General features: G+C 32.0%; 1 protein-coding gene across 6 annotated transcripts; it reads left to right on the forward strand.

The window, feature by feature from the left end:
* Positions 1 to 11,858: 11,858 nt before the first annotated feature.
* Positions 11,859 to 15,100, forward strand: LOC146944009 (WUSCHEL-related homeobox 9-like). Of its 6 annotated transcripts, none has more exons than XM_085742389.1 (5): positions 11,859 to 12,339; positions 12,713 to 12,881; positions 13,036 to 13,908; positions 14,520 to 14,704; positions 14,805 to 15,100. In XM_085742389.1, the coding sequence occupies exons 2-5, from the start codon at positions 12,752 to 12,754 to the stop codon at positions 14,808 to 14,810; spliced, it is 1,194 nt and encodes a 397-aa protein (XP_085598515.1). In that variant the 5' UTR covers positions 11,859 to 12,339; positions 12,713 to 12,751; the 3' UTR covers positions 14,811 to 15,100. The 6 variants fall into 6 exon arrangements, with proteins under 6 accessions (XP_085598515.1, XP_085598514.1, XP_085598512.1 ...); XM_085742388.1 differs by having other exon boundaries at positions 11,860 to 12,339; positions 12,581 to 12,881; XM_085742386.1 differs by having other exon boundaries at positions 11,873 to 12,339; positions 14,505 to 14,704.

Genomic DNA, 15,100 nt, shown 5'->3' on the forward strand with positions numbered 1-15,100 from the left:
TGAACTCAAGTCGATAATGAGTTTTTTTAAGACGAATACATTCGGTTTCACTTTTAATTATATAATATTCGGTTCCACTTTTAATTAAAGAAGACAAAATTGATTTTGAATATGTAGAATTGATTCATATATGTTTGATTGTTTTCAAATATAATTGATTTTGCCTCCGAAATTGATTTACAATTTTTAATTCTAGAATTGATTATTACACTAAAATTTATAGTTCAACCCACTTTTACATAAATATATAGAATCATAAATCACATTACTTTCAACTCAGGTTAAATCAAAATCAATTCTACATAATCAATTCACTCAAAATAAATTTTTATCACCACAAAACCAAAGATCCATCTTTGGAATGATGTTTCAACAACTAGGCTAGCCTCCCAATGCCACATTTGCTGAGAAGAAACTATTTCTTGCTTTTCGAAACAAAATATGTTTATTTTTATTTTTTATTAAAGGGAAATATGTTTATTATAAGTGTAAAGTGTTACCTATGGAACATTTTGATTAAGCAAATTTATTAATTTAAAATATCAGAATAGGTTTATAAAAAAAATCAAATAATATTTTTTATAATATCTTTATTACATAAATAGTCGATACAACTATTTTATTGTCCATGGAAACTTTTAGTCTAGTTGTGAGAATTTGATCTTATAACTTTAAATCTAATTGTATTGACTATTTAAGTAATAAAGATATTAAAAAAAATATTATTTGATATTTTTACATTTCGCCTTATAATTTTAAGTCTATGTTCGGTATCATTGTGATATGTCAAAATCGATATGATCCATCATGATTTTTTATATTTAGAATATGATCCATCATGATTTTTTAAAAGCTACATTTTATAGCTTTTGTAAAATTAGCTTGAATTACCATGATACCAAACATACACTAAGTCAAAAATAACTAATTATTTGATCTGTTTTTTTTTTTTATGGCAATAAGTTGATCTTCTATGTCATAATTTTTTTTTTACCATTACCTTCTTTTTATCAAACTAAGTTGAAATTTTTTTATGTGGACTTAATAGTGCGTCGATTTGTCCAAATTTAATGATATCAAAAATTATTTATAGTCTAGGTTTGAAACGAAATCAATTACTTGATTTATGATATTGTCTATAAAATATTTAACTGTAAAATTATGTTTAAATGAAGAAACAAGAAAATGTGTTTAAATACTCATATTTGATGTTCCGAGCATTTTTTTAGATATGTCATTTCAATATTTATTGGAAACGCATACACTTTCAAAAGAAGTTTGATGAAAAACGAATAACAATACAACTATTTTATAACGACAATTTTGTTAAAAAAAATAACTAAATGATTAACTTATAATAACATCTAGAGATATGTCATTTCAATATTAAATGGAAATGCATACACTATCAAAAGAAGTTTGATGAAAAACGAATAACAATATAACTATTTTATACTGACAATTTTGTTAAAAGAAATAAGTAAATGATTAACTTATAATAACATGGCTTAATTGCATGTTTGGTCCCTTATGTTTATTTTAGTTTTTAAGTTGGTCCCTTACGTTTTGAAAGTTTCAAGTTGGTCCCTTACGTTTTAAAAGTTTTCAAGTTGGTCCCTTACGTTTTGAAAGTTTCAAGTTGGTCCCTTATGTTTATTTTAGTTTTCAAGTTGGTCCCTTATGTTTATTTTAGTTTTCAAGTCGGTCCAAAACATAAGGGACCAACTTGAAAACTAAAATAAACATAAGGGACCAACTTGAAAACTAAAATAAACATAAGGGACCAACTTGAAAACTAAAATAAACATAAGGGACTAACTTGAAACTTTCAAAACGTAAGGGACCAACTTGAAAACTAAAATAAACGTATGGGACCAACTTGAAACTTTCAAAACATAAGGGACCAACTTGAAAACTAAAATAAACATAAGGGACCAAACATGCAATTAAGCCTAATAACATCTAACAATCGCATGATGTATTTTTGGTAGTGGCTGGGGTTTGAGCCCATAAATAATATAAGTAAATGATTAACTTATAATAACATCTAACAATCGCATGATGTATTTTTGGTAGTGGTCGGGGTTTGAACCCATAAGTAAATGATTAACTTATAATAACATCTAACAATCGCATGATGTAATTTTGGTAGTGGCCGGGGTTTGAACTCCAAACCTTGCATATATTATGCATTGTCCATACCAATTGAGTTAAGTTCACGAGGACGATCGCAAGATGTATTTGATCAAATTAAAACAAATTTTGCTTAAAAATGACGGTTGAAAAAAAAATGGTTGGACTACTACTCTGATTTTGTTTTTCTTATAGTAAGACAAAATATGATTTTTCTCTCTTTTATTTAAATTTAAAAAAGGAAAGAAATGTTGATGTTTGTGGCGATTCTTTACTTAACGTCTAATCCATGCCATAATTTTGCATAAAATAGCATAGGACCTCAAGCTACCTGCCTATGCATGCATCTTCCACAAATCAGTGAGTAGTCATTCATTCCTGAAAGAATGACATCTGAAAGCACAACCTTGTATCATTATCATGTACATATTTTTTCTACCAATCCAACACAAACGAACTGCTCATGCCTAAACTCATAGTCAAACCAGATATCGAGTACTATGTTGTACTATGTATCATGTACATGCTTCTTATCTGCATACTGCTACTGCTAGAAGGACAATATCACCTCCTTATTCAGAGTGACATTTATAAAATAAAATTTGAATACTTTTTTAATGATAAGTTGCATATATTAACAATTGAGAAATTAGTAAAAGGGTACTCAAATAAATCCATTAAAAAAAACAAAAGAACAAGATGAATAAGAAAACAACAAAATACAGAGAAAGGCAGCTCAAAGCATATACAATAGAAAGAAAAATGTTAAAAAAATAAATAAATAAATACAATAACAGAAATAATCAATAAATCAAACAAACTAACAAGGTGATCGATCCATTGTAAAATATATCGGATGGAGATCTATCCTAGTAAGGCAAAATAATGGTTCAACAACACATTTATAGAATGTACAAAGAGGCTTCAATCCCAAAATCAATTTGAAGAGGAGAACCTAATTTGATCTACCAATTTTTCAATAAAAGCACACAAAAAATTACTTCAAATATTTGTCACTATTACAAGCAAAATACACTTTTCAGTCATTATTATAAGTAGGCTTAATTGCATTTTTGCCCCCTATATTTTACAAATTGTGCGATTTTGCACCCCATTGTTTCAAACGAGCGATTTTGCACCCTATATTTTGCCAATTGTGCGATTTTGCACCCCATTGTTTCAAACGAACGATTTTGCACCCTATGTATGTGGTCTATAGACCATATATATAATTTATTGAATGAATCTATATTATGCATTTTTACTTATAATAATGATTAGAGAATGTATTAACTATTTTTGAATTAATTCTATCCTAATATGCCCTTCATTTAATCAGATAACGATTAAGGTTTAATGTAACGCCCCATTTTTATTCTAATATTTTAGTAGATGTGTGAGTTTTTTTATATGATTTTATTTGTTATATAGATGATTTTATGTGAAATATGTGTTTTGGGTGATTTTACGTGATATATGATGTGATGCTATTTTATTATATGATTTAGGGAATTGTATATTATTTAAATGAATATGGCTTTATTATTTGTGGAAATATTAGGAGAAATAAAAATAGGAGTAAAATATTAATATTTTGGTTAATGGGAGTTGATTAGTAATTATGTGAGTTTAAGGGAGTTAAGAAAAATAAAGGAGAGGTTATGTTTATTGGGAAATAGAATAGAGAGAAGTCAGAAACATTTTTCACGTACAAAGGAAAACATAAGTTTTTGGGAGAAGAAGAGAAAACTTAGAAGAGGCAAAGAGAAGAGGAGGAACAATTCTGTAAGCTTTGGATTCATCTAAACTAAGGTAAGGGTGGGATTCCTTTCAATAATCTTGATATGTAATTCTGAAAATTGGTGAATTGTTGTTCTTGAGGTTAGGGTTAGAGAAGTTATGATAATTGATGAATTATGATGAATTATGTTGTTGAATGCATGGTTATATGTTGTTTTACTTGCTATGTTGTATATAGAATCTGTAAACATTGTTCTAAATCATTTTGGGGGTTTGGGGACTTATGCCCTGGAATGCTTAGCATTCAACGCCCGTAGATCGGTACCACCTGCATGATGCATTAGTTGTTGTTGTCGTAGCATTGTTGGGTTGTTGTTGTCGTTGTAGCATTGTCGAGTTGTTGTCGTTGTCGAATTGTAGAGTTGTCGGTGTCGTTGTGGATAATGTTGTTGTTGTTGTTGTTGTTGTACCTTGTTGCTGAAAATAATTATGTTGTTGCTTATGTATTTATTTATATACATTATTAATGATGTCTGTTGTGATATGCTTTGTTGTTTTCATTAATTTGATGAATTATATATTATTATTATTATTGGATAAGTTTCTCACCCCTTCTGCTTGAAAACGTTGCCCTTCGTATGGGTAACTTGCAGGTAATGATGGCTTGTAGGTTTGATCGGCTCAAGTGTCTAGGGCTCTGATACATATTAGGATGGGGATTCGTCGCAACTGTTTTCGTTTTCTTCATTTCTTTTATGTATCATATTTTTGGTAAAAGACTTAATAATGGAGTTTATCATTGTCGAAAATAATGTTGAATATGTTGAGGCCTTTGTGCCAAGATTTTCATTGACGTTGGATTTGGTTGAAATTGTATTTTCTAAAGAATTACTCCGCTGCAGGTTTTGGAGATATTTTAAATATTGGTTTAAATAAATAGCTATTTTCTATTTTTGAAATTTTGATTAGCAGTGTGACACTCCGTTGTTGGTCTACTCTGATTAAATTAATTAATATTACGTTGTTGGGAGAACGCGGTGTTACATTTAAACCCACTTGCGTTAGTCTGATGGTATTGACTTGGGACATGAAAGTGTGCTACTCTTCAAGGTCTCAGGTTCGATTCTTTCCGATGCTAATTTGGATGGAAGAAGGTTCGATTCTTCCCGGTTCTAATTTGGATGGGCTAATTTAGCTTCTTAAAAAAAACAATTAAGGCTTATATATTTAATGCTACTATTCATGGTCGTCCCAAAAATATCTCATTTGAAACATTTAGTAGCTTTAAGTTTGTTTTATGTGGTTGTTTTAAAAGGAGCTTCATTCGAGGACACGAGTTGTTTGGTTGGTGTTTTGCATGGGCATGGAAAATTTTTAGCGGAGGGAAAGATTTTGTAGGAAGATTTTCTCGGTAAATGGTTCTTAACTCAAATTGTAAGGTGTATAACATCAACCAATGACCGATATTGTTGGAGTTGGATGTGATGTGCAATATACATGTTCAATCCACGGAGGTAACAAACCATTGTTTGTTCCCCCTTCTCATGAATGTCACACTTCATCATCAGCTTTTCAAACTCTCTAGTGTATTCTTCCATAAAAAAATTCTTGTGATTAGGAATTTACAGTTGAATGAAGTTATCTTGGCAATAGAAGGAAAAAAAATATCTTTGTGAGCTCTCGGCACATTTTCTCTTGAGTTTAGATCATGCTTTTTCCGGAACATTCACACTTCTTTTTGAGATTCTCCCACCCTATACACCCATGCTTTTTTAACTTGACAACAATAATCTTTACCTTTTTCTCTCCAGGTACCTCCTTGTACTCAAACACTTTATCAACAATTTGAAGCATATTTACAAACTCATCATGCTAAAGTTTTCCTTCAAAATCATAAATTTCTACTAGATGATTTTCGATGTGTCGACAACATCTATTTGAGGAAGAATCACTATTGAATATGTCAGCTTATGATTCTTGTTTGTATTCATCCAATAGAACTTACCGTGGATTCATAGTTTCTTGTAACGTTTGAATTTGTCTCCTCAAATCATTCATTTATATTTCATATTGAGACTAATGACATAGGGGAATTTATAATGATCAAATTGAATTTTTTATATTTTTTCAAGGTGACACTAAAGGGAAAATGGTGATTTTCCTAAGAGTTAGATGGTTAATGTCAATTTTCTTTTTATTTTGTTTTTTTTTTTAAAAAAAGTGGGCATAGTTGTAATTTTCATAAAATTTAGGGGTAAACATAAATCTTAAAAACTTAGGGGTCAATTTACAATTTTAGGAAGTTAAAGGGGCAAATGTGATATTTAAAATTTGAGAGGTAAAAATATAAATATATAAAAGACCAGGGGGATTAAATATAAATTTGGGATTTTTTTGCATAAGGTTGGCATGACATTGTTATGACACATGGCAGAAAGTGATAAGTAAAGAAAAGTATCTGGCTGGTGAGGGGTAAGATGACGTGGTATTAATGACGTGTTGGAGGGTTTGATTGAATGATTGGTCGTTTATTGGATAGTCTGAGGGATAAGGAAGATGTCGCACGTGTCATGATCTGCATGGTTGACATGGTGTTGATTGGGCAGACTAGGTGACGTGGCATGATGAGTCATAGATAGTCTATTTTATTGCTTTATTTAGTTTAGTTTTATTTAAAATTTGATTTTATTTTATTGCATTTTATTTCCTTTTAGAATATTTTACTTTAAATTGTCTTTTATTTTATTTCAGGAAAGAATATATGATGGAAGGTGTCTTGGAGCAAAAGAAAGAGGACTGGAGCAAATACAGTGCAAGAATACGAAGATACGAGACAAAAATATGTCTCTACCAAGTCAGAAGCTTGGCACGGCCCGTGCCAACATGTGGCACGGCCGTGCCACCTCCCAGAAGCCTCTTTTGCTGCTTTTCTTCGAGCCCAAGTTACTCTGTTGTAGTTTTACTGCTTTGCCCTTGTAGTTGCTTAGATTTTAAGTCAATTGTAAAGCTATAAATAGAGTAGCACTCCATCATAAACATTCATCTTTTGTTCTTGGAATAAAAGTTCACTTTTATATTATTGTTCTTTTACTTTATTGCTTTCTCTCTTCTTCCCCCATGTCTACAATGAACGTTAGTGAGTAGACTTCTTTGTCTTGGGATTGTTGGATAAGTCTAATGACGTAATCCGGATCAAGCCAAGCCTTAAACCCTAATTCTATGTTACCTTAATTCCTAATCTAAATTCACCGTTTTAACATGAATTAATTATTATCAAACTGTGGAAGCGAACGCGGAGGGTTTGATAATGGTTAATTCATCATCACAGATATCAATTCATAAAGCGAACGCGGAGCTTTGATATCCGAACAAGTGAATTTAGACAAGGTTTGCGAAACATGAGAATAGTCTAGCAAACCTTGGGACACATAAAGTTTCGATCTTCAAGGGTCCCAAAGGCAATCACCCATGAGAATAGGTGTGGTTGTTGGAGGGATACACTCACTGACTTCGAGAGAAGCTGTGATATGCTAAAGAGAAACTTGTCCTTAGAAATTAAGATTAACCCATAATTATAAGTTTAAGGCTTGCTTGTGAAGGATTCGTTTGTTATGATGAACCAATGATCCCAAGGCTCTTTTATTATTATTGTTATTTACCTTCAGCAACTAAACCTCCCTTTTTATAATCTTTCTTCTTTTCTAATCATTCTCTAAAAGTTAATTGAATTCATAACTCCCTAGCGGAACGATAACTCTACTTACTACTATTACTTCGATAGGCCGTGCACTTGCGGTTTGGCCCTATCATGGCACACACCATGTCTCGCTTCTTCCTAGAGACTGGGAATGTCGCTTGGGTGAAATGTGTACTAGAACCATGTAGGTTCAAAGAAGAATTTCTATGTATTATGTTTTGATGATAATACGACTAATAATAAAGGAAAAATTTGACTAATAATTGTGTCTATGGGAATGCATGATGGTATATAGACAAGTGAAAGAAAAAAAGCCATCCTTTGATCTTAATGCAACAGTTGAACGTCCAAACAGAAGAAGACAACTTTGAGGTTATGACAAGTGGTCATCAACCACAAGACAAGTTGATCAAGATCTTAAGCAATCAAGCAAATTCTTTAGTCAACACATTGTCAACAAACACATCATATGTGTGAAGCAGTTTAAGCCATCATTTTGACCTGATGATTATTTGTGTGGTCAGTCACCTTCATGCCTACTTGATTAATTGACCAAGCAATCATCTTGATGGTTGATATATTCAAATATCAAGACAATCATTTGGATCAAGTATTTAAGATCACGTGCCTAGCTCTGATTTGGCTTGAAATCTATTAAGATCTTCAAAGTACAAAAAAGTATTTCTCTTAGAGTATTTTAATAGAGATGTCACTTCAACGATACATTAGAGATGCAATAGATGCTTGTACATCTAAGTATGTATCCTTGTAACCACTATATCTCTTGTTGTATACTCCAACAAAAGGATTCTCAATGTTATATAAAGAGAAACTACTAGTTCTGAGAGTTGTTGTTGTTGTTGTTGTCGTAGTTATTGGTGTGGAAGTTATTGTTTCAATCATCGTTTGTGTGTCAAAACATCATATCCTTCTATGTGAACTCAAGACAACTAATGTGAGTGTTATAAACTCCTTAATTAAAAGATAGAGATGTGTTCTTAGTGAAATATCCACTCGAGTGAGAGTTTATCTAGATCATTTGTAAATCAATCAATAAATAAATCATAAGTACTCTTGAGCTGATACAAGATTGAAATTTTAACATTTACTCAAATAGGTTTATCCTCCTACTATGCCTTTGTATCAATCAAATACAAACTCAACCCCAATATTATAACCCTGCCCAGTAGTGGCAAACTGGAAAGTGAAGAGTGACTATAAACACTTAAGATAATCTCCATAGACTTTAAACATTGTTCCTCATTGGCTGTGAACTGACAAAGTACACATAGAAGTCAATATCATTATTAGGTAAACTTGTCATGGTCATGTAGTTGGGTAACTGGCATAGATCATCATGGTTGGGAAAGGGCAAGTGATGAAGTCATCATGGTCATGCCACAGTGTAAGTGATGTGAATATCATGATCTAGTAATCAGGTAGTGACGGGGGTAATGGATTTGCTAAGATTAATGTTTCATGAAATCTTGGGGTGGATCATAGTGAAAGAAGTCCATCTCGGTTGAGATTAATGTTTCATGAAATCTTGGGGTGGATCGTAGTGAAAGAAGTCCATCTCGGTTGAGATAACAATGACACTCTAGATTGGGACGACTAGACTAGCTATCAGGTTGAGAATGAACCAGGATAAATTTGATCCTTCTCTCTCCCTCTCTATCTTCTATTCATGTTTATGTAAAGTTCTTTATGGTTTAACTTCACCTTGTTTCTTTAGTTTTAAAATTAAATTAAATATTTTGATAAAGAACTATTATGTTCAACATTTTCTAAACAACTGCCTTAAAAAGGACTTAGTTAAACTTGGAAAAAGATTTTAAAATCATGAAACACAATTCAAACCCCCATATCTTGTTTTTCCATCCACCTTCAATGTGGAACCCTGGTAACGACAAGTGAGGGCGCATGCAGTGGATGCTAAATTACATATTATGAGGTTTTGGACCTCTTGAACTCGTTGCTAGTGTTTATTTGTGCAAATTTAAATTAAAGATAGAGATTTCGAGCTTGGTTTTTCCTTAGTTAAAAGCTCTTACATTCTAAGATTAAACTTAGTCACTTTTTTCACTCATATCTCACTATGCCTGAGCTCTAATTACCAAGATTGCTTAGAAGCTTAGAGAGAATCCACCCTAAATTTGGTAAAATTCAATGATCAAAGTACATTATGGACTCTTATCTATATTAGAAGGAAAAATAATAAAATTACATGCAACAAGCCAAGTGGCTAGAGAATCATGTTCAATAAACGCAAGTGTTATTCATGCAATAGACCAAGTGTATCACATGCAATAAGCCAGGTAAATCACATGCAACAAGGTTATGTGTCATCTCATCGAATAACGACAATATGTCAATTATAGACCCCACAGTGACTTGGGCTTGGATCATTGGGCTTGGTTCATTATTTATGCCTATATCATCCTTTATTAGTGTTGTTGCCCCTAGACCTCACACAAAACCTAGCAGAGTGAGAGTTAGTCTTCTCTTCACACACACTCAAAGATCTGAAGGAGATCAGTGAAATACTCATCGACGTTCGCATATTTAGGTAATCTAAAACCTCTAATCTTTCTTTTTTGGATCATTATTTGTTAATTTTGGATCATTATTACAAATTGTATAAAGTGTGTTTACAATTATATCAATTGGTAACAAGGCTTACTAGTGCCAATTGTGACTGAAAATTGTAATTCAGAACACAATTTCGTATGATGTTTTTTTATTGGTTCAAATCATGTTTTTAATAGTTGGCTAACAAGAACACGACATCAAAATCGTGTTAGATTTTCCTTTTTCATTTGATCTGAGCTTGTTTTCTCACAATCATTATTTGACTAAAAGTGTAGTTTACACATTGAATTTTTTTTTTCCTCGATCTCGTTTTCCACGCGTTTGAACAACTATGCAAATGAATTAATATTGTATTTTTTCTCCTGTCTGAATGAGGATAAAAATTTCAACATATGACATAGAATCAGGGCACCATATATGCGATTCGATCTATGTTGATCTCTTCTACCCTTTTTTGTCATATTGCCCATTTACGTTGATCCAAACAACTTGTTTGTGCTGCCATATGCAATCAAGGTATTTGAACGGTCGAGATCTGTGTTGGACCATTGTACCACAACAGAGGATCCAAATCCCGATAATCGTAAGAGATATCATAGCAAAACTATTGCCCATAAATCGGGTCGAAAACGACCCGAATACCATAAACTGTTTAGGGTGGATGAGTCTGAAACCAATTAATTTATATATTTTTAGAATGAATTATGTGATATTTTTTTTTGACAAGTGAATTATGTGATATATGTTGATATATTGAGCAATTGTTTATTTTTTGCCGTTGAATATTGTATTTGCATTATTATTTACTTCTTACATAGTCTCTTGATCATTGATTATTTACTTCTTATGAATAACTTTAGTCAAATTTTGAAGAGTGGCATGTCCATATAATATCTTGTTTTTTTTTTTTTTAAGTATTGATTATTGATGAGTGATAGAAATATAATGATAAATAGAAGGTTTCATATTAATTCCCTCAAAAAAAAAAAAAAGAAGGTTTCATATTAAGAAAGTTTTATTGAATTTGATAAATTTATTATAAAAATAGGTTTTTATTGTGCTTGTTAAACTCACGAAATTTTTTACTGCAAAAAAAAAAAAAAAAAAACTCATGTTGTTTTTAGAGACATCTGAAGATGCTAACAAATATACTACTTTTAAAAAGTTAAAAAGAATCTTGAAAATGATGCATTTAACGCTTTTAAACATTAAAAATTGGTTTTTTCTTCTATATATATACTACTGCTTTTTACTTCTTGTAAGGTGTTCAAAGGGGATTTTTTTTAGCACGGCCCTATTATAAATTGTAAATTATTCATTGTATTAGATGATATTGCAAATGAACTAGGTGCAAATAAATAAATATATTCACTAAAATTTGTTCTTTTATTTATATTTTATATGTGAACCCTTATAAAAGTACTCTTAATCCTCCTATAATGCTTTTTGGGTTATGCAGTTGTGGAAAAACTATATACATGAATTGATTTTTTATTTTTTTTGGGTAGAATATACTATGTGAATTTACATTAGTGATGGAAAATATACATGTGTAGAAGTAAAATAGACAATAAATATGCCTCCCTCGATTCAATCCAAAAACCTTAGTCCTTACTTTGCCCAAAATGACCCAAAATACTTGCAATTACTAACCCACCACCGTTTTCCAATCAAAAACTAGTACACACCCAACCCAATATTCTTGACTTTGAAAGTTTGAAAATCCTCCATCCCCTCAACCCCTATTTATTCCTATACAACAACCTCATCCATTAGAATAATCCCACACTTATTATTTCTACACAATCTCATTAATAACACACAACTCACTACTCTTTCCTTTTCTCTTTCCCTTCCCCCATGGAAATGTGTTAAAAGAAAGAGACAAATTGTTCAGATCACACACACTCCACACCTTTTTTTTCTTCTAAGTGATGAAAGCCCTAGCATTAAGACCTTTTTTTTCTCTGCCATCTCTGCACCAACAAGATTCCTAATTAAGTCCCCAGCATGTATTCTTTTCCTTGTTCCCTTTGCTTCTCATCCGGGGGGAATTTCCTTCTACTTTAAAACAACTTCTTTTTATTTTTTCACTTTCCCTCCCTACTATTAATGCAAAAGTAGTTTTCTAATCAAAAAAAGCTATACCTATTGTACTGCAAGGTATGGGAGACACGGTACTCTCTCTTACTCTTCATTCCCTTTTTATTTATTATTTCCCTTTCTTGTTTACTTTTCTCACAGGCGATTCTTGTTGCCTTTCTTCTATTTTTATATATTCCATATTTATTAGTATTATATATATAAACTTTTCATCTTTCATTTTAATATGTTAAATGTTAAATAAATTCTTATGCTTGAGTGAGAATATTAACTTTATACCACTAATGAATTATTGTTATTATATTGCAATTATAGAATTGGTGAAACGCACTAGAGGGTAGGTGAAGAGGCTATATAAGAAGGTTTTGTTGGTTCTGTGGGTTTCAGAAAGCAAGAGAAAAAAGCTTCTAGATTGTTTTCTCATTTTGTTTTTTGATATCTATCTAGCTTTCAGTTGATCATCAGTGATTTATCATCATCATAATTATGGCTTCATCAAATAGACACTGGCCAAGCATGTTTAAGTCTAAGCCCTGCAACACTCATCACCAATGGCAGCATGACATCAACTCTTCTCTCATCTCATCTGCTTGTCACAGAACCCCTTACTCCTCAGGTAATTATCTACATTTTCAATCTAACTATACTAATATTTGACTATAGAAAAACACTGATTCAACTTTTGTACGTAAAATATAGTTAGAGACCCTAATGTCTAATTTGTAACAAGTTATTATAGACATTTTTTTTCTTCTTCTTTGTGGAAATAGGTTGTGAAGAGAGAAGTCCTGAGCCAAAGCCAAGGTGGAATCCAAAACCAGAACAAATCCGCATACTTGAAGCTATCTTCAATTCTGGAATGGTGAATCCACCAAGAGAAGAGATAAGGAAGATTAGAGCACAGTTGCAAGAGTATGGTCAAGTTGGTGATGCTAATGTTTTCTATTGGTTCCAAAACCGCAAATCAAGAAGCAAGCATAAGCTTCGCCATCTCCAAAACCAGAACAAGAATCAGAACCAGAATCAGGATCAATCACCACAACAAAACCCTAATTCACTTCCTCAAATTTCTGCTACTGTACCTTCATCTTCTTCATCTTCCTCTGAGAAATCTCCACCAAAAGAATTAATACCTGCCAAAGTATTTTCCCTTGGTTTCCCTAACATCAATGATGTTGTGCCTAATTCTCCAACTGCTTCTGTGAACCAAAACCAAACATATTTTCAGCCTCAAAATGTAACTACCCTTCTTCCACCACCACAAGTAACTGCACCAGCTACTGAGACTTTCTTCTTCCCAGTGCAACATCATGGACAAGGAATAGTACTTCCTAACAATGTTACATCACAAGGGTTTTGCTTTTCTGAACTTTCCAACATGGTTCCTGCTCAATCACATGGTCAGCAACACCATAACACTGGTAATTGCACTACTAGTTTCCTGCTTAGTGAGATCATGAACAACCATGGTGTTAATTCCTCAAAGAAAGATCAAGAACAGGATAAGTCTGTGAAAATAATGCACCAAATCCCCCCACATCTGAACATCTGTTTGCCACCCGCCACAACTCCTACTACTGTTTTACATCCTACTACTTCCTCCACCATCACTGTTCAATCACCTATCATTTCTCAAGTGCAAGGTAATTAATTACATATATAGCATTTATTTACTTATGCAGTTACAGAAAAAGTTGAAATAATGATATATAGACAAAAATAAAATAAAATTTGACCCCAAATTATTTAGTTTCTTTAACACTACAATTCCACATATTTTCATCTCTAAATTTTTGTTGCTATTTTAACATGTATAGTATTCAAAACTTCTATTCTGCATAGTAATTTTTATTGTTTATATATTTTAAGAAAAGTTTTTATATTAACACATCTTGTAAGTGCAAGAGCAAAACCACAAGATCTTGACTAGTTTATTTTTTTATTTTTCTTTTAGGTTACTCCTATTATTTCATCTATATACTTGTTAATTTTACACCGCCTATAGAACCTAAGAACATAGTTTTTGAGATAAAAATGGTAATGTATGTATGGAAAAGAAGAGAAAGTGGGTAATAAGATTAATGTGAATAAGACGTGGTTAGTGTACCATGGTTTTTGGGTCACGTGTGCATGGCTCTATTGGCTTAAATATAGGCTTTAGTATTAGTTTGACTTTTGGTAGCTATAGTTAAGGTTTGTATTTAGACTTGCACATGAGAAATGATTGAGTGTATCTCAGGCATTGGTGAACCAGGTGTTGCTGCAAAATCAGTGGTGTTCATCAATGATGTGGCCTTTGAGGTTGCTTCTGGACCTTTTAATGTTCGTGCGGCATTTGGGGATGATGCTGTTCTTGTACATCAAACTGGTCAGCCTGTGTTAACAAACCAGTATGGTGTCACTCTTCACTCACTCCAGCATGGTGCATGTTATTTTCTTGTAAGCACGTAAACATACATTATTTTATATACTTACTTGTTTAGTTAATCTTATCAAATTAACCTTCTCTAATTTATTTTTCATATATTTTGTTTTGCAGATGTAGGGGAAAAAATGCTGGAGAGTGATGAGGTTTTAATGTATGGTGTTTTATTTGGTTGTTGTCTATTTTGATGACTTTCTGATTTCTTCTTTCTGTTATCTTATGTCATTGTACTATTGTGTTTGCTATTAGGGTTATTATTCAATAGAGGTTTATAGAAGAACACTGCTCATGAGAATGACTTCAGATATCTGTGCTGTTCTAAAGTATGGATATCATCATCATGACTTTGTTGACATTAATATGTAACTTTTATTTGCTCTTATATCAGTTTGAAGAACTATGTTTGTTTA

The sequence above is a fragment of the Medicago sativa genome, chromosome 2, assembly GCF_051527215.1.
Source record: "Medicago sativa cultivar Bolivia chromosome 2, Bolivia_mono, whole genome shotgun sequence".
Lineage (NCBI taxonomy): Eukaryota > Viridiplantae > Streptophyta > Magnoliopsida > Fabales > Fabaceae > Medicago > Medicago sativa.

Bases quoted from the DNA above. Each gene is read 5' to 3' on its own strand.
- LOC146944009 (XM_085742386.1), top strand. From the start codon at position 12,752: ATGGCTTCATCAAATAGACACTGGCCAAGCATGTTTAAGTCTAAGCCC. The intron at 12,882-13,035 runs GTAATTATCTAC...TTGTGGAAATAG, and splicing joins CAGAACCCCTTACTCCTCAG to GTTGTGAAGAGAGAAGTCCT. The intron at 13,909-14,504 runs GTAATTAATTAC...AGTGTATCTCAG, and splicing joins TATCATTTCTCAAGTGCAAG to GCATTGGTGAACCAGGTGTT.